At 39.3% G+C, this 25,874-nt stretch overlaps 1 protein-coding gene across 1 annotated transcript; it reads right to left on the reverse strand.

Moving 5' to 3' along the window:
* Positions 1-20,185: 20,185 nt before the first annotated feature.
* gja8a (gap junction protein alpha 8 paralog a) lies at positions 20,186-24,241 on the reverse strand. Its single transcript, XM_055032455.1, has 2 exons — positions 23,979-24,241; positions 20,186-23,502 (listed from the first exon to the last, which is right to left on the reverse strand). Exon 2 carries the CDS (start codon positions 23,485-23,487, stop codon positions 22,216-22,218), a length of 1,272 nt encoding a protein of 423 aa, XP_054888430.1. The 5' UTR covers positions 23,488-23,502; positions 23,979-24,241; the 3' UTR covers positions 20,186-22,215.
* Positions 24,242-25,874: the final 1,633 nt, after the last annotated feature.

Raw genomic sequence — 25,874 nt, forward strand, 5'->3', positions numbered from 1 at the left:
CGGATGGCGGACGGCTGCAAGAATCAGACTGCGCAGCACGGAATGGATGAAGCCTCCAGAAACACCCTTTCCCGGGCAAGACACCGTCCGTGACACCCAGGTTCAGGAGGCTCTGGAAAGCGGCATTCATCCAGCTACTGTTCAGTTCATTGGAGAACTGACAGTAGCGTTCCATGCCCGCTTGTCTGGATCCTGCAGCCTCTGTCTTCCCTCCATCTGTCATGTCTAAGCCGACCCTCTCTTCCGAATTAAGATCCTCCTCCGGTAAACAGTTAATTTCGAAAGAAATCGTGACCCTACCATTTAAAGACCTCTTTTTTGCCTCTGAGTACCAAGTTCCCCAGCTGGGGAACTTGGTACCTCAAAGGCACTGGTAATGGTGCCTTTCAGAGACCTCGTTGATGAACTAAGAGCTGGGACCACTGAAGCCAAGGCTTCTGCTGTGAATTCAGCAAAAGCCTTGGCTGCAAGGTCGGCCGCAGATACATCTTCCCCAGCCGGGCAGATGCTTCTGCGGCTTCGTCTCTGGCACGCAAGATATTCCGTCAACTTTGAGCAAACCTCCCCAGGCCGGGTTGGTTTGCTCAAAGTTAGTACCGTCAAACTCGGTACTGTCTCCTGTCGGCAGGTCTCCGTCTGCTGTCTCACAAACAGCACACGGAGCCGTCGGTTCGTGACACTCCTGCCCAGCCGGGTCAGTTTGTCTGGAGACAGTACCGTTGTCTGCGGTACTCTCTGGTAGGGTCACGATCGGGTCTAGTTCTACAGTCCCTAAGATGTCCGCTGGTTTGGAACAAACCTCCACAGCCGGGTTGGTTTGTTCCTCCTGAAAATCCTCAAAGTCCCGCGAGTCCTTAGAATCCGGCAAGTCCTGACAACCTCCTTCGTCCTCCTCAGGAAGGCAATAATCTAATAACTTTTTCATGCCGGTGGTAACGGCGTATCCCAAGCCCCAACCCAGTGGGATAAACAAAGGTACGAGTGCGTTCAAACTAGACATCTTCACAAATTCTTTGCAAATCTTCTTTGCTGAAAGCTGTCTGAATCCTGACTGAAGCACTGAGATTCCTACTTGAGAATTTCTTTGTCATTGATGACATCATCAGTGACCTCACTGGACTTCAAGGGCAAGGTATTGCCTCTGGTCATCGCTATGGAAACGATATCAGTTCTGGAAAACTCAAGCTGAAATAATGACTGAATATTTTAAAAATAAGTAATATTTTATTCATTTAACAATAGATTTCTATATGATTTAATTATTGCATTTGTGGTTTTCTAAACCTGCTGTGGCATTAACAGCCTTAAGCCATTTATCCACTGATATTTTTAAACACAATCCTATGGTAAGCTAATTGTAGCTTCGCACTCTGAGCTCAAGTCACATTATAAATATTTACATACAATAAATTGACATATATTAAACATTTACAATATTTTGCAAGCAATATATCTACACTTTAATTACTCATCTGCTTTTATTTTGACACAGTGCAGTGTGAAAGTGAACCACACCGCTGAAAATGTAATAAATGTTGGGCATCCTGATCTATTCATATTGCTATTGATTTACTTTCCAATCATAAGTAGATTTTTTTTTATTTTATTTAGAAGTTGTCTTCTCTCTAAAGATCGGAAAACTAAAACTAAAACAATTTCAAAATAAAATGCAACAAAACTTCTCTGGAATGGTTCAGAAAGTCTAATTATTCTAAATATGATGAAGAATAAATAAAGAACGATTATAGAATTAGTCTGAATAGATCTGCTTTTATGGATTAGGATTTTTTTCTCAGTATTGGGGCCAATAAAGATGTAAATATCGATTTGGCACATCTCCAAAACAAACTATTTTGAATAAAGCGGAATAAATAAAACTTTTTTGTTTGATCTAGTGAATAAATCCGTTTTGTTTTAGCTCAGATTTGGCCGTAGAAACAAGTGGGAAAAAAATTTAACAATGAAAATAAAAAGATTTCTGAAGAAAAAAACTTTTTAGGATTTAAAAACAGGCAGGAAGTGACCTTGATGTAAAGGTGTATACATGATGTATATAGTTGTATATTAAATATTTTTTATATATATTATTTTCTATTTAAGATGATGCATACTTAAAATCACATACATTAAAAATATCAGCCAAAGGAATTAAGGCTGCAGATTAAAATTATGTTAGAAATAATACTGATTATTCTGATGATTGATCGAGTCACATAATATTTAATCACACTTAGTGTTTAGAATCTAAATCTGGATTTTGCTCTACAATCACTCCCACTCTGTGGTGAACCACTATAAAGCATAAAACTATAATGTCACATGATGAGTTTGATCGAATATTCAGTTGAAACTTTGGACAGTGGCTCAAATTACAGCTGGTATTAATCTGCCCCATTTATCTCATATTTTATTATTTGGAAATAAATCCGACTGTCAGCTCACAGTCATTTTTCTTCTCCAGCAGGTTTTTGTTTCCACAAAGTTTAATTTCACATGCAGATATAGGCAGAGAGAACACGAGTCACCTGATAGCTGTATTCCTCCAAACTTGGCTTCATTATGTAATAGATGATATAAGAGAGAGAATAATAATAAAAAGCTAAGGATGTGAAATGATAAGGATCTGATGTTATTTGATTCCAGCCCTCCACGGCCTTAAAATGATCCTCGGTTCATTTTGGAAACACATTTATATGAAGAAAGGAGAATAAAAGGAAGAAAATTTGGATTGTTTTGTTCTGAATATTAAAGTAACATAATAAGATGAATGAATTTGATTGATATTAACTGAATTTGAATCCTCTAAATTGAACTTTCTGTTGTTAAATGATTTCAGATTATATTTGTTGTAATTTGGACCAACATTTAAAAAGACAAGTTTTGCTCCCGAACTTTTCAGTAATGCTGTAATGAAAATATAACTTTGTGGAGAGAGTAAATAGTCCTGCCTGAGTTCTAGACTCAATATGTGGGTTTGTTGTTTAAATAATTTACACTGAGTGAACGAATCCCCTGGAAGACAAACAGAAATAACTTCATGAGCATCAAACGATCCGTCAAAAATATCCGAAATGTTTTGGGAGTCAATCAGCATCTTTGTATGAACCGATGGACAGCGACAGCAGCGCCAACTTTTCACGACATTAACAGCAATAGCTCTAGTGTGCAACACTCCACAGACACAGAGAATGTTATTAATAAACAGAATCAGGATGCTTGAACGAGGCACAACGCTGCAGCAAAAAGCTCAGAGTTAAATCACAACATCCAGTACAACAAGGACAGAGTCAGGTGTGAAGCACCACTCTGCCCACTTTGTGCTTGTGGTTATCGCTGCAGCGCTGCAGAAGGATGTCACTTTGGATGGAATAAAAGGCCACCTGTGGGTATTTTTACACAACATGATGAAAGACTGGCTTTGTTCAAAAAGCAAGCTAAAAATGATTAATTGTAAAACAGAAAGGCAAAAGCAAGTCCTTTCTTTGAGGTAAAAGGAGAACAGTAACATTTTAGCTATTTAAGAAAACAGACAACAAAACTGGGACACGTCTAAACTAATAACAACCGCTAACAAATCTGAGAAAACAGAACTGTAAGAAAACTGACAATATTAAGTATTGATCCTATTAAGTATTGACAATATTAAGTAACATCACTCTCTCAGAAACTCGGCCACGACTGACGTCAAAACAGCCAATGCCCTCCACTTTATTATAGTCAAAACCTCACCAAACTTGACCCAAAATTGCCCCCCGAGGAAAATGTTTGGATGGAGTCGCAAGCGGACATGGCCAATTTGCTCTACCTATCGCGAGTTTAGAAGAACTGTAGGTTGTAGGCAGATCCCCCCCACCCCCCACCCACCCATTTAGAAAAAAAATCTGTTGACTGTACCCCCTAAGATGTACAGGGTGGCGGCCATTTTGGGTCAAATGTAAAATTTTACCTGATTTTAACATTTACTCACGTCAAAGTTTAAGAAAGTCCTCGTAGGGATTTAAGGCATGGGGCATTAAAAGTTATCAAAAAAGATAGATTTTTTGCCTTTTCAGAGTAATAAATTTTAACCCAATTTTAACTGCCAGGTCAGTTCTCTGGCGGCTGCCATATGTTTACAATTTGTCACGCTTCCTGCTCCTCCAGAGACATCACACATTCTAGAACAACTAAACAGTCTAACTGTTCATAAGGACAATGATTAGTGTTAATGCAAGTTATTAATTTAAACCTATCACTCATGTTTCGAACGCGCTGCACCAAGCTCACTGAAATCGATCCTTGTCCTCTCCCTGACAGGAATGTGGTCCAATATTTGGTGTGTGTGGCCCAATTCCTCCACAACACACCCAAGAATATCCTTAAAAATCATCCACAAGCCACGATTTATCCAAGAATTATGAAACTTGGCACACATTTGAAAGAGGAGTTTGATTTAAGTCAAAATCCTAGTGGCCAAAACTACTTTAAGCAAACGAGAGGGGAGAAGACTTGGGGAAAAGGTCAACTAGAAAAGCCAAGTAAACCAACGGTCATCTTTTGGGACCGAACCGGAGAGAATCCACTGATTGGAGAACATGCAAACCATGAAGGCAGAAAATAAATGTTTTAATCACACTAGGCAGAATTTAGAGCCAAATTAACTAACAGTCGTAATGTCAGACTGTGGCAGGAAGCCGGAGCGCCCGGAGAGAAACCTGCAAACAGGAAACCTGTCTAATCTTTTTAGTTCATAAATTTAGATAAGACCCGGTCAGATTTCTCCAGCCTCCAAATGGTCACTAATTGCATCTTTTGGAATTTCCTCATAATCCAAATCAGTTAAGTTTGGCTCCTCTCCAAACGCGCCTTGGTCGCCTTGGAGAGGAGGGGCTGGAGAACTTGAGACATCAGTGACTAGCTGATGTCTCCTTACCTTTTCGTATACGTACAAAACTCCCGTTTGATTCATGTCTTCACTGCAGAGGTCATCTGCAGAGAAGACATGATCATTTTCTGCCTTCAGAATTTGATGTTCTCCCATCAAATACGTATAAAACTGGGTCGACAATGGACCCTGACAGATCACAGAGGACAGACAGAACCGCTCCGTCCCGCAGGCAGACTGTGCGGGCACATCCATAGTCTGGTTGGCCATCACTGGATGGATCCTGGTCCGCCTCGGGAGAAAAAACACCAGAACGTTGTTACCCGCCAACTGGTACTTCTTCTCCAAGGCAGCGTTGCAGCCTGAGCAACGGCGCCTGCCTCCCAATGCCAACCAATCGTCAAAAAGAGTAACTAAATCAGTTGGAAAAGTTGCCGCTGGCAGGGCAACCATGGGGCCATCGCTCAGGAGCTCCAGGCAGCTGGTTTGACAGACAGAGCAATTGTTGGAGCAGTACAAGTCTCTGTCTGTCTCGCCGCCAAGTGAGTCCAACCATATTAACAAGGACTCCAGCAAACATTTTACAGCGTAATCCCTACACATGTCCAAAAACAGATTTCTCTCCATCAGCTCTACCAGAGCTGGGGAGAGGTCTGTTGCTGTAAAATGTCTGCCCGGATGGCGGACGGCTGCAAGAATCAGACTTGCGCAGCACGGAATGGATGAAGCCTCCAGAAACACCCGTTCCCGGGCAAGACACCGTCCGGTGACACCCAGGTTCAGGAGGCTCTGGAAAGCGGCATTCATCCAGCTACTGTTCAGTTCATTGGAGAACTGACAGTAGCGTTCCATGCCCGCTTGTCTGGATCCTGCAGCCTCTGTCTTCCCTCCATCTGTCATGTCTAAGCCGACCCTCTCTTCCGAATTATGATCCTCCTCCGGTAAACAGTTAATTTCGAAAGAAATCGTGACCCTACCATTTAAAGACCTCTTTTTTGCCTCTGAGGTACCAAGTTCCCCAGCCTGGGAACTTGGTACCTCAAAGGCACTGGTAATGGTGCCTTTCAGAGACCTCGTTGATGACCTGAGAGCTGGGACCACTGAAGCCAAGGCTTCTGCTGTGAATTCAGCAAAAGCCTTGGCTGCAAGGTCGGCCGCAGATACATCTTCCCCAGCCGGGGCAGATGCTTCTGCGGCTCGTCTCTGGCACGCAAGATATTCCGTCAACTTTGAGCAAACCTCCCCAGCCGGGTTGGTTTGCTCAAACTTAGTACCGTCAAACTCGGTACTGTCTCCTGTCGTCAGGTCTCCGTCTGCTGTCTCACAAACCGCACACGGAGCCGTCGGTTCATGACACTCCTGCCCAGCCGGTCAGTTTGTCTGGAGACAGTACCGTTGTCTGCGGTACTCTCTGGTAGGGTCACGATCGGGTCTAGTTCTACAGTCCCTAAGATGTCCGCTGGTTTGGAACAAACCTCCCCAGCCGGGTTGGTTTGTTCCTCCTGAAAATCCTCAAAGTCCCGCGAGTCCTTAGAATCCGGCAAGTCCTGACAACCTCCTTCGTCCTCCTCAGGAAGGCAATAATCTAATAACTTTTTCATGCCGGTGGTAACGGCGTATCCCAAGCCCCAACCCAGTGGGATAAACAAAGGTACGAGTGCGTTCAAACTAGACATCTTCACAAATTCTTCACAAATCTTCTTCGCTGAAAGCTGTCTTAATCCTGACTGAAGCACTGAGATTCCTACTTGAGAATTTCTTTGTCATTGATGACATCATCAGTGACCTCACTGGACTTCAAGGGCAAGGTATTGCCTCTGGTCATCGCTATGGAAACAATATCAGTTCTGGAAAACTCAAGCTGAAATAATGACTGAATATTTTAAAAATAAGTAATATTTATTCATTTAACAATAGATTTCTATATGATTTAATTTTGCATTTGTGGTTTTCTAAACCTGCTGTGGCATTAACAGCCTTAAGCCATTTATCCACTGATATTTTTGAACACAATCCTATGGTAAGCTAATTGTAGCTTCGCACTCTGAGCTCAAGTCACATTATAAATATTTACATACAGGGACTTCCGGCAAGATGGCGATGTGGGCACACGGATTTTTCTGAGCTCCATTGTGCAGCCCTCAACCAGCTAAATAACCTGGCCCTTTACACACCTCTTCAACCCCAAGGTGGACCCCAACTTCCATATTTTACAGTAAGAAGAAAGAATAAGAGTTTTATAAAAGATGTCGGTCGTTAATGAGAAAGATTTCCCCAGTCTGAAGAGTGCTAACGCTGCTAAGCTAAACACGCATAACTATGCTGCTGCTGCTAGCGCTGAAACACCGATGGAGACGTCAAAAAATAGCTCCAGTGTAAGACGGCAACTGAATGCAACTCCAACCAAACTTCCACCTGCTAAAAAACAAGCCACTGAGTCAGAGGCCTCCTTGGCTGCCGTCTTAGCAGCCATTAAAAGTTTGGATAGCAAGGTTGATGACTTTGGCAAACAGCTAAAAGAAAATTCGGACTTGTTTGCCCGCATTACTCTCCAAGTGGAGCAGAACGCACTCGGCGTGGCTGAATGTAAATCTGCAACGGAAAACCTTGAACAGAAGTTTGCCGTAATGAATAAAGAAAACGCTGCTCTGAAAGAAAAACTCCTGGAGGCTGAAAGATACAAGCGTCGATGGAACCTGAGGCTGTCGGGCCTCAAAGAGCAAGAAGGAGAAAACCTCAAAGAAAAGGCAGAACAACTTCTCAACTATCTTACCACAATGGGCGGACCAGATAGGAGATGTGATCGATACAATCCATCGATTAGGAAGAAAAGAAGAGGGTCGAACCCGTCAAGTCATCCTGCAGTTCACTAGGAGGCGCCATCGAGACACCGTTTGGAAAGTGACGAAGGATTCAGCAGTGTGCAAAGAACAAGGTCTGCGTTTTGCTCAAGATTTTATGAAGGAAGACCGGCTGGCAAGAGAAGAACTGTGGCCTAAGATCACCAAGGCCAGATCCCAGGGTAAGGTGGCCTTTTACAGAGGTCACATCGCAGTGATCGACGGCAAGGTGATCAAAGCTTCATCTCCTTTCGAGACTACAGATTACTCTCTGTTATTACATCCTCCTATTACAGGGTTGAACGGGAAAAAAAAAATCAGCAGTTTTTTTTTTTCATTTTAACATTGTTTTATATCTCTAAAATGCTTGTCATAGTTAAACTCTTATCTGCATTCCTGAGGTTATTTTTGTTTTTGTTCAAATGAAAAAGTAGTAGTTTTAAGCTAAGTTCAGTGAAGATTGTGGATGCAGGTTGTTTTTTCCATGTTATAATGTAAAGGCCATTCTCAAACTTTTCAGGGGCTTGCCTTTAGTTCATTCTATTTAAACAAATCCTTTAACTTTAAGGTTTGTGTCTTTAAAAAAAATTAAATTTGTTTCTTTTGTTTTTATTTTATGTCTTTAAAAGTTAATCTTAAGTTTTTGTCGCTAAATGTAAGGGGCTTAAGAGAAAATGTCAAAAGGAAGGCAATGTTTATGTATTGTAGAAATAAGAATCCACATTGTGTTCTTCTTCAAGAAACCCATTCAACGGACTCTGATGAAAAGTTCTGGTCAAATCAGTGGGGAGATCAGATTACTTACTCACATGGTACATCTAAATCAGCAGGTGTGGCTGTATTACTGAATAACTTTCCAGGGAAGATAATTTATACAAAACATGACAGTGATGGCCATTGGTCTCTTTCTGTATTACATATTGAGGACTCGTTAATAATTCTCGGTAATATTTATGGTTACTGTAACATTTCCAAGAATAAAGAGTTTCTTACAATTATTGAAGCAAATATTGAACAACTTAAACAAAGATTTTCTACTAAATATATTTTATTAGGTGGGGATTGGAATATGGTTATGGACGAAGCTCTTGATAGATATCCAAGTAAGTTTGCAAATGCCCATCCAAACCGGACTCTCTGATTTCTGTAACAGATTGGAACTTATTGACTTATGGAGAGACAAAACATATTAATGAAACTCAGTTCTCCTGGTTTAAATCAGATGCTTCAAGCAGATCTAGAATAGATTTTTGGCTAGGAACAGATGATGTTCTCAAACTAACATCAGACTGTAATATGTCTCCAACCCCTCTCACTGATCATTGCAGCATTAATTTATTAATTACTCCTCTTCCTGAGAGTTTGAGACATAGAGGGTATTGGAAATTCAATGCAGATCTCTTAAAATATGAGCTGTATTGCAGAGAAATCAAAGATCTAGTGAATAAGATTCTGTTAGATGAGTCAATAATAACCTACACCAAAAAATGGGAATATCTAAAATATAAGATACGGGCTTTCTCTATCTCGTTTAGCAAAAACCTAAAAAGAAACAATGACCTGGAAGAAGTAAGGTTAGTTAAAGAGTTAAACCTATTATACGTTAAACAGATGTTGACTGATGCTGACAAAAATAACCTCCTGATCCTACAAGCTCAATTGGACAACATCTATGAAAGAAAGGCCCGAGGAGCTTTTATCAGATCCAGAGCGAAGTGGATTGAGGAAGGGAGAAAAACAGTTCATACTTCTGCAGACTGGAAAAGAGGAGGCAAGTTAAAAATCACATTCAATCCCTTATTATTAACAACAATGAATGTACAGATCAAATTGTAATTGCAAAAGAAATCAGCAACTTTTATCAAAACCTTTATTGCTCTTCGTTTTCAACCCAAGACTGCGACCTTCTGCTAAACCAAGTCAAAGACTTTGTCCCTCAAATCTCTGAGGATTTTAAGGAAAACTGCGACAAAGATATTAATATCGAGGAATTAGATAGCGCCATCAGGTGTTTGAAACTGGATAAATCTCCTGGCCCGGATGGCCTTACTGCCAATTTCTATAGACACTTCTGGGATTATCTCAGAGAACTTATATTCCATGTTTTTAAAGAGATCTTAAGTAATAATTTACTTCCTCCCACCATGAAGCAGGGTGTTATCACCCTTATACCCAAACCAGAAAGAGACAACAAGGTTCTCGACAACTACCGTCCGATCACCCTTCTAAATTGTGACTATAAACTATTGACGTATATTTATACAAACAGATTAAAGACGGGTCTGAAGGATGTTATTTCTGAAACACAGACAGGTTTTATGTCCAAAAGATCGATACATGATAACATCAGACTGGTGCAGGATTTACTTGAGTACAGTGACCTGATTGAAGATAAAGGCTTCATCCTTTTCCTAGACTTCTACAAAGCCTTTGATATGTTGGAACATCAGTTTATTTTCAAGGTTTTGCAGATGTTTGGATTTGGACCAAACTTCTGTAGTGTAATAAAATGCTTCTATGACGGCACCACGAGCTCAGTTGCACTGCCACATGGTACATCTACACGTTTCTCCATTAATGGGGGCGTTAAACAGGGTTGCAATATTTCCCCGTTTCTCTTCATCTTGGCTGTTGAAGTGATGAGTATTTTCATAAAAAACTCAAATATACCGAAATTGAAAGTTTTGGATGACCAAATTATAATTAGTCAACTAGCTGATGACACCACAATTTTTTTGAAGAATCTAGACCAAACCCCTAAAGTACTCAAGTTAATTAATATTTTCTCCAAAGCATCAGGATTAACCTTAAATCTGCAGAAGTGTGAACTGATGGCGATTCATGCATGTGATCTGACGGAAGCCTATAGTATTCCTATTAAATCTTCAGTTAAATATCTTGGCATTTTAATAACTAAAGATGTTAAACTCAGTGAAACCGTTAACATAGAGAATAAAATACAAAATTGCAAATCTCAGTTAAATAGATGGCTCCAAAGAGATCTGACCTTGTTTGGGAGAACCTATTTAACCAAAATGGAGTCGCTATCCCGGTGCATTTACCCAGCTTATTCTATGGCCATACCTAATAAATATATTAAAGCTATAAATCAGCTGAACTTTAATTTCATCTGGAAAAATCGAGTCCACTACTTAAAGAAAGCAAATATGGTTAAAGACTTTAAAGATGGTGGTTTACAAGCTATTGACTTTGAATGTTTAAACGCCATCTTAAAGGTAAATTGGTTGAAATCTTTTTTAATGAATGGAAACAGTGTCTGGTACTGTCTCCCCAAAGGTTTGTTTAAAAAAATAGGATGCATGGATTTTGTTCTTAGATGTGACTTTGATGTCAACAGACTTCCTGTTAAGTTATCTGCTTTTCACAAGCAGGTTTTGTTGTGCTGGAAACTTATGTACACACACAACTTTACTCCTCACCAAACCCCCATCTGGAACAATAGATATGTGTTACACAGAAATAAATCTTTGTATTTGGATCACTGGATGGAAAAAGGTATTTGGTCCATAAGACATTTTCTTAATGACAGTGGAGATTGGTTGTCTTATGACGAATTTTGCTTAATGTATAACTTGGTTTGCTCACGCACTCAGTTTCATATGGTATTAAACTCCATCCCCACTGCAGTCAAATATCTGGTTCAAAATATAAACATTAAATCAGCTGACCTTCAGTTTCCAGCTCTTCAACTGTTTGGATTTAACCTCTTGAACAAAAGTAATTCTAACAAACGGATGCGTCAGCATCTTACTAATATTATATTTCCTGTCCGACCAAATAAAAACTCCATTTTAAATTTGTTCTCTGATTCAGAGGTTAATAAGTGGAGAACTGCTTACCTTAAATATCCTCTGAGCCCTAAAGCTAAAGAAGTTCATTTTAAAATTCTCAACAACATTTTTCCATCCAGGGAACTTTTAAGACAAAGATTTAACTTCGACATTAACATGTGCACCTTTTGTAATACTGACATTGAAACAACAGATCATCTTTTTTTCTATTGTGTGCAAACTGCATCATTTTGGAGAAACTTTCAGGACTGGATCTCAACTAAACTTTCCCTCCATCATCCATTAAAAAAAGAGGATGTAATATTTGGAACCACCCACAAAGACACAAAAACCGATCTGGTTCTGAACAATCTGCTGATCCTCGCCAAATTTTTCATCCACTCCTGTAAATGGGGAATAGAAAACCGGACTTTTCAGCTTTTAAAAACCATCTGATGGAGAACCACTATAGAACCTTAAAACTGATCAAAAACAAGCAGGGGATTAAACTTTTGGATGCTTATAACGACCTGACTTTATTTGAAAAATAAAGCCCTTTTGTCTTTTTTTTAATTTATTTATTTTTTATTTTATTTATTTATTTATTTATTCTCTTTTCTGTTTTTTATTTTTGTTCAGTAATCACTCTGTTTGATGTCTGACTGATTTTATTTATTTAACTTCTTTATTTTATTATTATCCTTTAGTTATATGTGTGCCTTAAGCCTGTAAACTTTACTTTTCCATGTATGTATATGCCACGTGAATTTGTATAATTGTTAAGTAATTAATAAAAAAAAATATATATATATATATATATATATATATATATATATATATATATATATTTACATACAATAAATTGACATATATTAAACATTTACAATATTTTGCAAGCAATATATCTACACTTTAATTACTCATCTGCTTTTATTTTGACGCAGTGCAGTGTGAAAGTGAACCACACCGCTGAAAATGTAATAAATGTTGGGCATCCTGATCTATTCATATTGCTATTGATTTACTTTCCAATCATAAGTAGATTTTTTTTTTTAATTTAGAAGTTGTCTTTTCTCTCTAAAGATCGGAAAACTAAAACTAAAACAATTTCAAAATAAAATGCAACAAAACTTCTCTGGAATGGTTCAGAAAGTCTAATTATTTTAAATATGATGAAGAATAAATAAAGAACGATTATAGAATTAGTCTGAATAGATCTGCTTTTATGGATTAGGATTTTTTTCTCAGTATTGGGGCCAATAAAGACGTAAATATTGATTTGGTACATCTCCAAAACAAACTAATTTGAATAAAGCGGAATAAATAAAACTTTTTTGTTTGATCTGTAGTGAATAAATCCGTTTTGTTTCAGCTCAGATTTGGCCGTAGAAACAAGTGGGAAAAAAATTTAACAATGAAAATAAGATTTCTGAAGGAAAAAACTTTTTAGGATTTAAAAACAGGCAGGAAGTGACCTTGATGTAAAGGTGTATACATGATGTATATAGTTGTATATTAAATATTTTTTTTATATATATTATTTTCTGTTTAAGATGATGCATACTTAAAATTACATACATTAAAAATATCAGCCAAAGGAATTAAGGCTGCAGATTAAAATTATGTTAGAAATAATACTGACTATTCTGATGATTGACCGAGTCACATAATATTTAATCACACTTAGTGTTTAGAATCTAAATCTGGATTTTGCTCTACAATCACGCCCACTCTGTGGTGAACCACTATAAAGCATAAAACTATAATGTCACATGATGAGTTTGATCGAATATTCAGTTGAAACTTTGGACAGTGGCTCAAATTACAGCTGGTATTAATCTGCCCCATTTATCTCATATTTTATTATTTGGAAATAAATCCGACTGTCAGCTCACAGTCATTTTTCTTCTCGCAGGTTTTTGTTTCCACAAAGTTTAATTTCACATGCAGATATAGGCAGAGAGAACACGAGTCACCTGATAGCTGTATTCCTCCAAACTTGGCTTCATTATGTAATAGATGATATAAGAGAGAGAATAATAATAAAAAGCTAAGGATGTGAAATGATAAGGATCTGATGTTATTTGATTCCAGCGCTCCACGGCCTTAAAATGATCCTCGGTTCATTTTGGAAACACATTTATATGAAGAAATGAGAATAAAAGGAAGAAAATTTGGATTGTTTTGTTCTGAATATTAAAGTAACATAATTAGATAAATCCATTTGATTGATATTAACTGAATTTGAATCCTCTAAATTGAACTTTCTGTTGTTAAATGATTTCAGATTATATTTGTTGTAATTTGGACCAACATTTAAAAAGACAAGTTTTGCTCCGGAACTTTTCAGTAATGCTGTAATGAAAATATAACTTTGTGGAGAGAGTAAATAGTCCTGACTGAGTTCTAGACTCAATATGTGGGTTTGTTGTTTAAATAATTTACACTGAGTGAACGAATCCCCTGGAAGACAAACAGAAATAACTTCATGAGCATCAAACGATCCGTCAAAAATATCCGAAATGTTTTGGGAGTCAATCAGCATCTTTGTATGAACCGATGGACAGCGACAGCAGCGCCAACTTTTCACGACATTAACAGCAATAGCTCTAGTGTGCAACACTCCACAGACACAGAGAATGTTATTAATAAACAGAATCAGGATGCTTGAACGAGGCACAACGCTGCAGCAAAAAGCTCAGAGTTAAATCACAACATCCAGTACAACAAGGACAGAGTCAGGTGTGAAGCACCACTCTGCCCACTTTGTGCTTGTGGTTATCGCTGCAGCGCTGCAGAAGGATGTCACTTTGGATGGAATAAAAGGCCACCTGTTGGTATTTTTACACAACATGATGAAAGACTGGCTTTGTTCAAAAAGCAAGCTAAAAATGATTAATTGTAAAACAGAAAGGCAACAGCAAGTCCTTTCTTTGAGGTAGAAGGAGAACAGAAACATTTTAGCTATTTAAGAAAACAGACAACAAAACTGGGACACGTCTAAACTAATAACAACCGCTAACAAATCTGAGAAAACAGAACTGTAAGAAAATTGACAATATTAAGTATTGATCCTATTAAGTATTGACAATATTATGTAACATCACTCTCTCAGAAACTCGGCCACGACTGACGTCAAAACAGCCAATGCCCTCCACTTTATTATAGTCAAAACCTCACCAAACTTGACCCAAAATTGCCCCCCGAGGAAAATGTTTGGATGGAGTCGCAAGCGGACATGGCCAATTTGCTCTACAGTGCCACCTATCGCGAGTTTAGAAGAACTGTAGGTTGTAGGCAGATCCCCCCCACCCCCCACCCACCCATTTAGAAAAAAAATCTGTTGACTGTACCCCCTAAGATGTACAGGGTGGCGGCCATTTTGGGTCAAATGTAAAATTTTACCTGATTTTAACATTACTCACGTCAAAGTTTAAGAAAGTCCTCGTAGGGATTTAAGGCATGGGGCATTAAAAGTTATCAAAAAAGATAGATTTTTTGCCTTTTCAGAGTAATAAATTTTAACCCAATTTTAACTGCCAGGTCAGTTCTCTGGCGGCTGCCATATGTTTACAATTTGTCACGCTTCCTGCTCCTCCAGAGACATCACACATTCTAGAACAACTAAACAGTCTAACTGTTCGTAAGGACAATGATTAGTGTTAATGCAAGTTATTAATTTAAACCTATCACTCATGTTTCGAACGCGCTGCACCAAGCTCACTGAAATCGATCCTTGTCCTCTCCCTGACAGGAATGTGGTCCAATATTTGGTGTGTGTGGCCCAATTCCTCCACAACACACCCAAGAATATCCTTAAAAATCATCCACAAGCCACAATTTATCCAAGAATTATGAAACTTGGCACACATTTGAAAGAGGAGTTTGATTTAAGTCAAAATCCTAGTGGCCAAAACTACTTTAAGCAAACGAGAGGGGAGAAGACTTGGGGAAAAGGTCAACTAGAAAAGCCAAGTAAACCAACGGTCATCTTTTGGGACCGAACCGGAGAGAATCCACTGATTGGAGAACATGCAAACCATGAAGGCAGAAAATAAATGTTTTAATCACACTAGGCAGAATTTAGAGCCAAATTAACTAACAGTCGTAATGTCAGACTGTGGCAGGAAGCCGGAGCGCCCGGAGAGAAACCTGCAAACAGGAAACCTGTCTAATCTTTTTAGTTCATAAATTTAGATAAGACCCGGTCAGATTTCTCCAGCCTCCAAATGGTCACTAATTGCATCTTTTGGAATTTCCTCATAATCCAAATCAGTTAAGTTTGGCTCCTCTCCAAACGCGCCTTGGTCGCCTTGGAGAGGAGGGGCTGGAGAACTTGAGACATCAGTGACTAGCTGATGTCTCCTTACCTTTTCGTATACGTACAAACTCCCGTTTGATTCATGTCTTCACTGCAGAGGTCATCTGCAGAGAAGACATGATCATTTTCTGCCTTCAGAATTTGATGTTCTCCCATCAAATACGTATAAAACTGGGTCGACAATGGACCCTGACAGATCACAGAGGACAGACAGAACCGCTCCGTCCCGCAGGCAGACTGTGCGGGCACATCCATAGTCTGGTTGGCCGTCACTGGATGGATCCTGGTCCGCCTCGGGAGAAAAAACACCAGAACGTTGTTACCCGCCAACTGGTACTTCTTCTCCAAGGCAGCGTTGCAGCCTGAGCAACGGCGCCTGCCTCCCAATGCCAACCAATCGTCAAAAAGAGTAAACTAAATCAGTTGGAAAAGTTGCCGCTGGCAGGGCAACCATGGGGCCATCGCTCAGGAGCTCCAGGCAGCTGGTTTGACAGACAGAGCAATTGTTGGAGCAGTACAAGTCTCTGTCTGTCTCGCCGCCAAGTGAGTCCAACCATATTAACAAGGACTCCAGCAAACATTTTACAGCGTAATCCCTACACATGTCCAAAAACAGATTTCTCTCCATCAGCTCTACCAGAGCTGGGGAGAGGTCTGTTGCTGTAAAATGTCTGCCCGGATGGCGGACGGCTGCAAGGATTAGACTTGCGCAGCACGGAATGGATGAAGCCTCCAGAAACACCCGTTCCCGGGCAAGACACCGTCTGGTGACACCCAGGTTCAGGAGGCTCTGGAAAGCGGCATTCATCCAGCTACTGTTCAGTTCATTGGAGAACTGACAGTAGCGTTCCATGCCCGCTTGTCTGGATCCTGCAGCCTCTGTCTTCCCTCCATCTGTCATTTCTAAGCCGACCCTCTCTTCCGAATTATGATCCTCCTCCGGTAAACAGTTAATTTCGAAAGAAATCGTGACCCTACCATTTAAAGACCTCTTTTTTGCCTCTGAGGTACCAAGTTCCCCAGCTGGGGAACTTGGTACCTCAAAGGCACTGGTAATGGTGCCTTTCAGAGACCTCGTTGATGACCTAAGAGCTGGGACCACTGAAGCCAAGGCTTCTGCTGTGAATTCAGCAAAAGCCTTGGCTGCAAGGTCGGCCGCAGATACATCTTCCCCAGCCGGGGCAGATGCTTCTGCGGCTCGTCTCTGGCACGCAAGATATTCCGTCAACTTTGAGCAAACCTCCCCAGCCGGGTTGGTTTGCTCAAAGTTAGTACCGTCAAACTCGGTACTGTCTCCTGTCGTCAGGTCTCCGTCTGCTGTCTCACAAACCGCACACGGAGCCGTCGGTTCGTGACACTCCTGCCCAGCCGGGTCAGTTTGTCTGGAGACAGTACCGTTGTCTGCGGTACTCTCTGGTAGGGTCACGATCGGGTCTAGTTCTACAGTCCCTAAGATGTCCGCTGGTTTGGAACAAACCTCCACAGCCGGGTTGGTTTGTTCCTCCTGAAAATCCTCAAAGTCCCGCGAGTCCTTAGAATCCGGCAAGTCCTGACAACCTCCTTCGTCCTCCTCAGGAAGGCAATAATCTAATAACTTTTTCATGCCGGTGGTAACGGCGTATCCCAAGCCCCAACCCAGTGGGATAAACAAAGGTACGAGTGCGTTCAAACTAGACATCTTCACAAATTCTTCGCAAATCTTCTTCGCTGAAAGCTGTCTGAATCCTGACTGAAGCACTGAGATTCCTACTTGAGAATTTCTTTGTCATTGATGACATCATCAGTGACCTCACTGGACTTCAAGGGCAAGGTATTGCCTCTGGTCATCGCTATGGAAACGATATCAGTTCTGAAAAACTCAAGCTGAAAATATGACTGAATATTTTAAAAATAAATAATATTTTATTCATTTAACAATAGATTTCTATATGATTTAATTATTGCATTTGTGGTTTTCCAAACCTGCTGTGGCATTAACAGCCTTAAGCCATTTATCCACTGATATTTTAAACGCAATCCTATGGTAAGCTAATTGTAGCTTCGCACTCTGAGCTCAAGTCACATTATAAATATTTACATGCAATAAATTGACATATATTAACATTTACAATATTTAGCAAGCAATATATCTACACTTTAATTACTCATCTGCTTTTATTTTGACACAGTGCAGTGTGAAAGTGAACCACACCGCTAAAAATGTAATAAATGTTGGGCATCCTGATCTATTCATATTGCTATTGATTTTGGAAACACATTTATATGAAGAAATGAGAATAAAAAGGAAGAAAATTTGGATTGTTTTGTTCTGAATATTAAAGTAACATAATAAGATGAATCCATTTGATTGATATTAACTGAATTTGAATCCTTTAAATTGAACTTTCTGTTATGTTAAATGATTTCAGATTATATTTGTTGTAATTTGGACCAACATTTAAAAAGACAAGTTTTGCTCCCGAACTTTTCAGTAATGCTGTAATGAAAATATAACTTTGTGGAGAGAGTAAATAGTCCTGACTGAGTTCTAGACTCAATATGTGGTTTTGTTGTTTAAATAATTTACACTCTGCACATCCGCTGCTTCACTGAAGTACTAAACCTCTTCAGTCAAGAGCTTCAAAAAGCCGAATTTGGAGAGAAAACTGGATGTTATTAGGGACAGAGATTGTTTGATACACACTTTAAGGTTTACAAAACCTTTATTTTATTTTATTTTATTTGTAATATCAAATCATGCACCTTATATCAGGATGCAGAAGAGAACCACAATATATCGAACTTCCATGATTCTTATTTCCCTCGTCTTTATGTTTATTTAACTGCTTCGCAGGAATTGATCCTGCTACTAAAGCTGGAGATAAAGAAAACCTACGCAACGACATGTTTCTAAAAACAGTGTTGTGTTGATTCTCACACCAATTTTTTGACTCAAACATTAAACTTAAAAATGTACATAAACTGCATTTTCTAAAGTTAAAAGAGGTGGGTTTGTGATAAACATGGATCTTGTTAAAACGTGTTTATTTCCATCGCACTCGCATTGTGAAAACATGCAGACCAGGTATACTTGATGAAGAAAAGTTCAATAAATAAAGATCCTTGAGTAGCATTGAGTAAAACTGTTTTTTAAAGATAATTAAACATACTAGCTTGTTTGGGAAAATTGACAAAAATTTAAATGAGGAATAAAGTGAGTTTAGTTCCAGAATGGAGTGGCAATAGTTTAATAATTACGATAAAATGCATTCACAGAACCAAACTTGGAAGAAACTTCCAGAAAACTACAAACCAGCCAAAACACTGAGCTCCTTTAAACTTAGATTAAAAACCCACCTGTTTAGAGTCGCTTCTGTACCATAATTAAGGAAAAATGTTATTTGTTTTTATGATTCGGAAATAAGCTACACAAATAACATTTTATTTGATTTAATTATTTTTCTTCCCATTGGAAGGCTCAAATTCCGTAAACTGGATTGCTGGTGGTTTCTTGTTATTCAAAATGTCCCTGCAGAAATATGCATTTGGATATTTCTGTGTATGTCAGACAACAAGGTCTGTTGTCTGACATACACAGATCTTTGGATGATGGGTGCTTTAGCGGTAAAACACTGCCCCCTAGTGGTGCTAACATTCCTAACAGTCTTATTTGTTTTTTAAATCACGGTTGCACTTTTTGTCTCGCTGCTTTTAAGCCTGATATTAATGGCAGCAAACAAGTCTGAATATAAATTAATTCACATTATATACATTACTTCATAAAATAATATTTCTCTCTTCTATCTGCTTCCTCTATGTGTATAGTTAAGACCATTTTTTTCTGCATTTCACAAATAAACACTTTCCCCCTCACCGCTGCCTCATAAAAGACAAAACTTCTCTTTTTTGGGTTTGTTAGGATTGCCAATGTTCTTCAAATTTTCAAAAGAAGTTCTCCAAGTAATTTTCTGTGGGTACAGAACTTTATTACATGGGATACACTTTGTTAACGGTGTACCTGTCCAGACCTCCCATCCTTTGTGTCCTGTCTTCAAAATTTTAAGTTCTTACTCCTGAGTGTATTTGCAAACTTTAGTGTGGTTTTTGTCATCTTGCCTTTGGAGTACTGACTTCTTCCTCTGTGAGTGCCTGAGAGGCGTTTAAGACAATGTGAGCAGACTGCTTCCACTTTTGCTGCTTTACAGAAACTTTGCTTTCTGTTTTTCTATTTTTCTCTATTTTGCACAGAATATGTTCTGTACAAAAGAGAATAAATAGTCCTGACTATTTATTATCTTTCATATACGTCCAACATTATTACTGAAACATGCACATCGCTACCATATGACTTAGTGTGTTTGTGCAGAACAACTCATCACAACCACATGGGACTTTTTATTGTATTTATTCACATTTCAAAATAATCTATCATCAGAGAAGACTACAAGTTAGTAAAAATGATTTTTTTCCCCCAAATATTAATCATTGTGTCTTCTTACAAACATATAGGTAATGCAACAGTTTCAAAGTACAAAAAAAATCATACGTTACCAGCCATATTAATGTAAAAAAGACCCAGTGTCATCTTTGGAGCATAACAGTGTTGAGCAAGTTTAACTTGTTTCGGCATTGAATCATAAAGATGTGCAGATAATAGTGAGTAGGAGGAGGGCAGGGTGTACACGGGGGACAACAGTTGCTTTTCTATGTGAGAAGTTCTTGTTCTCATCCCAGCCTTGACAGTATCAACACTATGACTTCTGCAAATACGGCCAAAATCTGCTTAATGAATACATTATTTGTGTTGATGTAACAGGTGACTCAGAGTGAAAGACCTGTTCATATCTATAAAAAAAAAAGAAAGAAAAGAAAAACATCAACTTCACAAAAGATTCAAAAATGTACAAATAAGACAGTGTGAAAAAAAAAGCCTGGAGAATTTAAAGATTTGTTTAAATCTGGGGCCAAAACTTGTGTTCACTCTGTTTTAAAGCCCTTATTATTAGCAAAATAATTCAGTTGAAAAGTTTACTACTCAAATTTTCTATTTGTATTAGCTTTATTAGGTTTGTGACAATAAATGACTATTATCTTTAAAACTTCATTTCTTCCAGCCATTCTATTATCTGAAGTCAGCTGCTTTAATAGTGCTGTATTTCATTTAACTTGCAGTAACTCATGTACACTAATCCTCTGAAACTTCATGCATTTTGTAGTTTGTCCTTGTTGTGTAATGATAAATACCAATGTGTAAATGAAACTGAGTCAAAGGCTTGATTTCCTGGGTCAAGGATGCCTGTTTTCATTGATGAGCGTGGTTTCATTTATTGTCGTGCCCCCAACAATAGCTTGTGCTGATGGTGCATGATCTTTATCGCCCGGACGCGTATTTGTACAGCACGCAGAGAGGATTTGGCTTGAGGTCACTACCATAGTGCTCTCTCTGATTGGGCAAAATGAGCCCTGCTGTCTTGCATGGACAGCCAATATCACAGTACACAGGTTTTCCTTTTTTGAACGGCTACAGAACATAAGCAGATCTAAAATAAAAGATGCAAATCACATTGAAAAAGACATTCAACATGTGGTAATTTTTCTCTTTTTTTTCTGACTAACTCTGCTCTAGCTTTTACCACCTAGTATATGAACACAAAAAGGAGAGAAATGCTCTGAAACTGATGCAAATCTCTCTTCTCTTGAAAGAATCTTGTATAAATGGATCCCTAGATGAGGTGGTACGAGGGTTGAAGGCCTCGCAGAGTTGAAATCTCTGAATGTGCAAAAGAAGTACGGCCCTCTGAACCTGAATCAGACTTTTTTGTCATTAAATATCTGTGTATTTGCAAACTTTACCAGATGTTGCATGTTTCTGTGCAGTAGGTTTCTCAGCAACAGCAGTGTGGCTGCCTTTACACTTTGTCACTGTCTAAATAGAAAAGTCATCGTCCATCTACAGCAAAAGCATCGACTTGCAGACATTCTAGTAGTATTTCCCTATCAACTCAAACCTTGTATACAAGTATCTATTTCTCCATTATAAATAGCTGTAACTCTTTCAATAGAAAAGATGTCTAAAAACTGAAAATGATTTTCATCAAGTAAAAACATTTCCCCATTTTTCTTTTTAAATAAGTACACACTTGGTAAAAAAAAAATAATAATAATAAACTCCTCTTTAAACCCTACTTTTATATTCCATTTTACCTCAAACACTCTGACTTTTTTGTTTATTTTATTATATTTTAATTTATTGAGGGTGCTTTCTGCACAATTCCACCCTTTTCCTCTATCCCTGTCGATTTTTTTTTTCAACCACTTTTTGGCCTGTCTGTGTAAAAGTATGCGCTGCTTTGAGTTAGTGGTGTACGCTCTCCCTGATGTTGAATGTGTGAAGGCATGCGTGTGCTTTGTCTCACAGGTTCATACGGTGAGATCATCTGACCTGGCCCTGCTGCTTGCTTTGCTCAGTCGACTCAATGGTCTGGTGTCTTCTATCGTATCCGTTGCCTCCACCTCTGCCTCAGCAGGGGTTTCCCTCTCCTCGTTCTCTGCTTCCTCTACCTCTGCATCCTCATCTAGACCTTCCTCTATTCTCTCTGCTTCCACCTCTGGTGGCTGCACCTCCTCAACTTCTTCTTCATGTAACGTCACTTCCCCTGTCCCTGTCGTTTGACTGTAGGAAGGCAGAGTCTCATCGTATACCCTAGAGATGTCCTCCATGGGCAGTACCTCCTCCACTTTCTCCTCCAGTGTCTGGAAGGGTGGGGTCCCTCTGCCAGCCTCCATGCCGACCTCAGCCAGAGGGTAGAGGTGAGTTACAGGTGGGACCTTTTCCTCCTCTAGCAACTTGTAGCCTTTTGCTCTTTGCAAAGCGGGAACAGCCAGCGGGGACAGACCTTTTCCTTGTGATGGCAGAGGCGGGGCTGTGCCCTCGCCTTGAGCTGGAGCTGGGGCTGGCTTACGGAAGACAAAGCGGATTTTCTTCAGACCCAAGTGGCTGATCTCCACAAAGTTGAGGAAGAGCGAGACACAGGCCACAGCCAGCATGAAGATGATGAAGACAGTCTTTTCCGTTGGGCGGGACACAAAGCAGTCCACCGTGTTGGGGCAGGGCCATCGGCTGCATTTGTACAGTGGCAGGATGCGGAAGCCATAAAGGAAGTACTGCCCTACCACAAAACCCACTTCAAATAATGTCTTGAAGATGATGTGACAAATGTAGGTCCTCAGCAGGGTGCCCTCCAGGCGAAACTTCTTGCTACCTTTGGTGCTGGTCTCCTTAGTTGTGCGGACACTTCCCTGATCAGGTGCCAGAGGCAGACGCTCCTCGCTCAGTTCCTGTTGCCGGCTAAGCTCTGCCTCCTCTCGCTCCTTACGTTTCTCCTCCATGTGGACATGGTGCACAGCGTGGCCGACGTACACAAGAGACGGCGTGGACACAAAAATGATCTGGAGCACCCACAGGCGGATGTGGGAAATGGGGAAGGCCTCATCGTAGCACACGTTCTCGCATCCAGGCTGTTGCGTGTTGCAAACATAGTCGGACTGCTCGTCGCCCCACACGAACTCTGCCGCCGTGCCCAGTATGAGGATACGGAAGATGAACAGAACTGTGAGCCACACCCGGCCGATCACCGTGGAGTGCTCGTTGACTTCCTCTAAAATATTACCCAGAAAGCTCCAGTCACCCATGGTCGGTCCGTAGCACTGTGAAATGAAGGGTGGGGTAGGAATGGACACAGAGGGTGCAGTCGCACGGGAAGGGTGAGGTAGGGAGGATCCACAGTGGGAGTAGGAAAGAGAGGGCCAAAGGTAAGCAATGCATTAGAGGGCAAATCAAACTTTGAAATTCTTGTTCATCAAACATTAGCTGCGAATAATTCATGCATTTCAGTTTAAAAACTGAACATACTGAAACTTCACAAAAGTCTTAAAGGTCAACTGAGAACTTTCAGTTCCTATTATAAATAATGACATGAAATATCAAGGAAATAAACTTCTAAAGTTCTTGCAAAATCTCTCTGTAGGCCATTAAATTTCACTAAAATGAAGACATGAATATACAGTGCTGTCAATAGCTCTCAAAGGCAACATTCTAGTAAAAACAACGGTAGATTGAGAGATCAGCAGGTAACATAAAGTCCCCTACTAAATAATAAAAGGCAATCAAATGGGCAACTTGCCACAGCTGCGGCTCCGGCAAAGTTGAGTCCTGTCCCGTTCTCTTGGCACCCGGCAGGGGAGAGTGAACTATTTTCTGCCCTCTTTCCCACCTAAAGCCCTGTCCTTGTCGCCCCACTGAGCAGATGTAAATGAATCGGCTCTGATGGTTGGTTTTTAGTTTGCCGCAATATTTAAGCTTGGAGCCAGACGGCCTTTATTTTCCGGGCGACGTGCGGGTGACGCAAAAGACAATAGGATCAACAAAGCCAGGGCAGGGATGTATGGAAGCAGGCCTCAAGCTCCCGCACCAACATGGACACTGTCGGGGCACAGAGTCCACAGCAGCCCAGTCACACTCCTACTTTCTTAACGGTCCGACGTTCTGTGTATGGAAACATGGACACAGTAGACACAATTTCAAATGGTGCCTCCAGCAATTGAGCCAACATTAGAGGCAGGTCAGTAACAAACTATGAGCTCAGGCAAGGATGAAGGGGAACTCTGTGGATGTGCATCAAGTCCTTTAGACTATATAACACAAAACATTAGTATGGATTAATGCAGAGTTGTGAAAATGTCAGAACACAGGAATCTCTGGCATTTTTCTCATATATGAGCTACTTGTTATTATTTGTGAATGTATGACCTCTGAACATAATTTCTGATATGCTTTTTTGTAACCTGTGACACACAAATTTTAATAATAATGCTGCAATAAATTTGAAGATTATTAGACTTTATTGTATTTTGCTCAATAAATAGATACGAATTGTAATGTAAATGTTTCATTTTAAGCTAATTTAAGCAGAATAATCCAACTTTCCCTTTGAATGGAAAATCTCAGGGATCATTTTCTTTTGTATTTGTGTAAATTTATAAATTTTCTTTTTAGCGTTTTAGTCGGTTGCACATTTGTTGGAGTAATGTATGATGTTTATATTGAAAAATGTTCTATTTCATTTTTTTGCAGATTGTTTGGTGTTGGAAATAAAATAATGTGAATCACAGTGACACACCTCATTAACATGCTTCCTTGAGGGAACAGAAAAAACCTTCCCTGCTCTGAAGGCAGAAACAATCACCAGAAATGTTTGCTCTCAGAGTTTTATGGATGCTTGAACAGCAGAACACTGAACCCAAAGGTATTTTAAAGTTTTGCAAGAAGAAAGAAAATAACTAAATCTATAGCATTGCTATATTATAAACATCAAAGTCATTTCATTTTATTCTTTTGAAATGCCATTTTAGCAACCCTAACTTAGAAAAATATTTATTATTAATTGTTGTTTACTGTTATTGTATTGTTTTGCATAAGCTGTGCTGAAATACCAGGTGAAGCTGCTATAAATAAACCACAGGAAGCCTGGAAACTTTTCTATGGTATGAAACATAATTAAAAACAGAAAATAAGAGCAATCACCCAGACCTTTTGTTCCTCTTGTTGTACATTTTAATTAAAAAGTTGTGGAACAATTTACCACCACCTCATTTGAAAGAAATACATTCTGTGACATGATGTGCAAATCGCCAACTTTAATACTCAGGTGATAGTTTTATCTAAACATATATATATTTTTATGTACCTTACACATTGCCAACGGCTGAAATTTTAATGTGCAGTATGGATTATATGAGAAAATATTATACATTTTTATTTTTATCATAGTTTGTTTTATTTAATATCAAATACTCATTTTATATATTCAGAAATATAATTTAGAATAAACTGAACTACTAACAGTTACAGTTCCCTGTTATTCTGTCAATTTATCCTTCGTTCCTTTTTTAAAGTGCTCCTGTTTCCACCCATAATAAAAAAAAATTGTGTTTATATTCATTAGTATAAGAATAAGAAAAACAGTAAGGGTATTTTACAAAATGTAATCAAATGAAATGAACCATGAAACATTTGAACT

The sequence above is a fragment of the Poeciliopsis prolifica genome, unplaced genomic scaffold (genome assembly GCF_027474105.1).
Source record: "Poeciliopsis prolifica strain line A6 unplaced genomic scaffold, Auburn_PproV2 SCAFFOLD007, whole genome shotgun sequence".
Lineage (NCBI taxonomy): Eukaryota > Metazoa > Chordata > Actinopteri > Cyprinodontiformes > Poeciliidae > Poeciliopsis > Poeciliopsis prolifica.

Excerpts from the sequence above, each read along its gene's own strand:
- gja8a (XM_055032455.1), bottom strand. The coding sequence starts at position 23,487 with ATGGGTGACTGGAGCTTTCTGGGTAATATTTTAGAGGAAGTCAACGAG.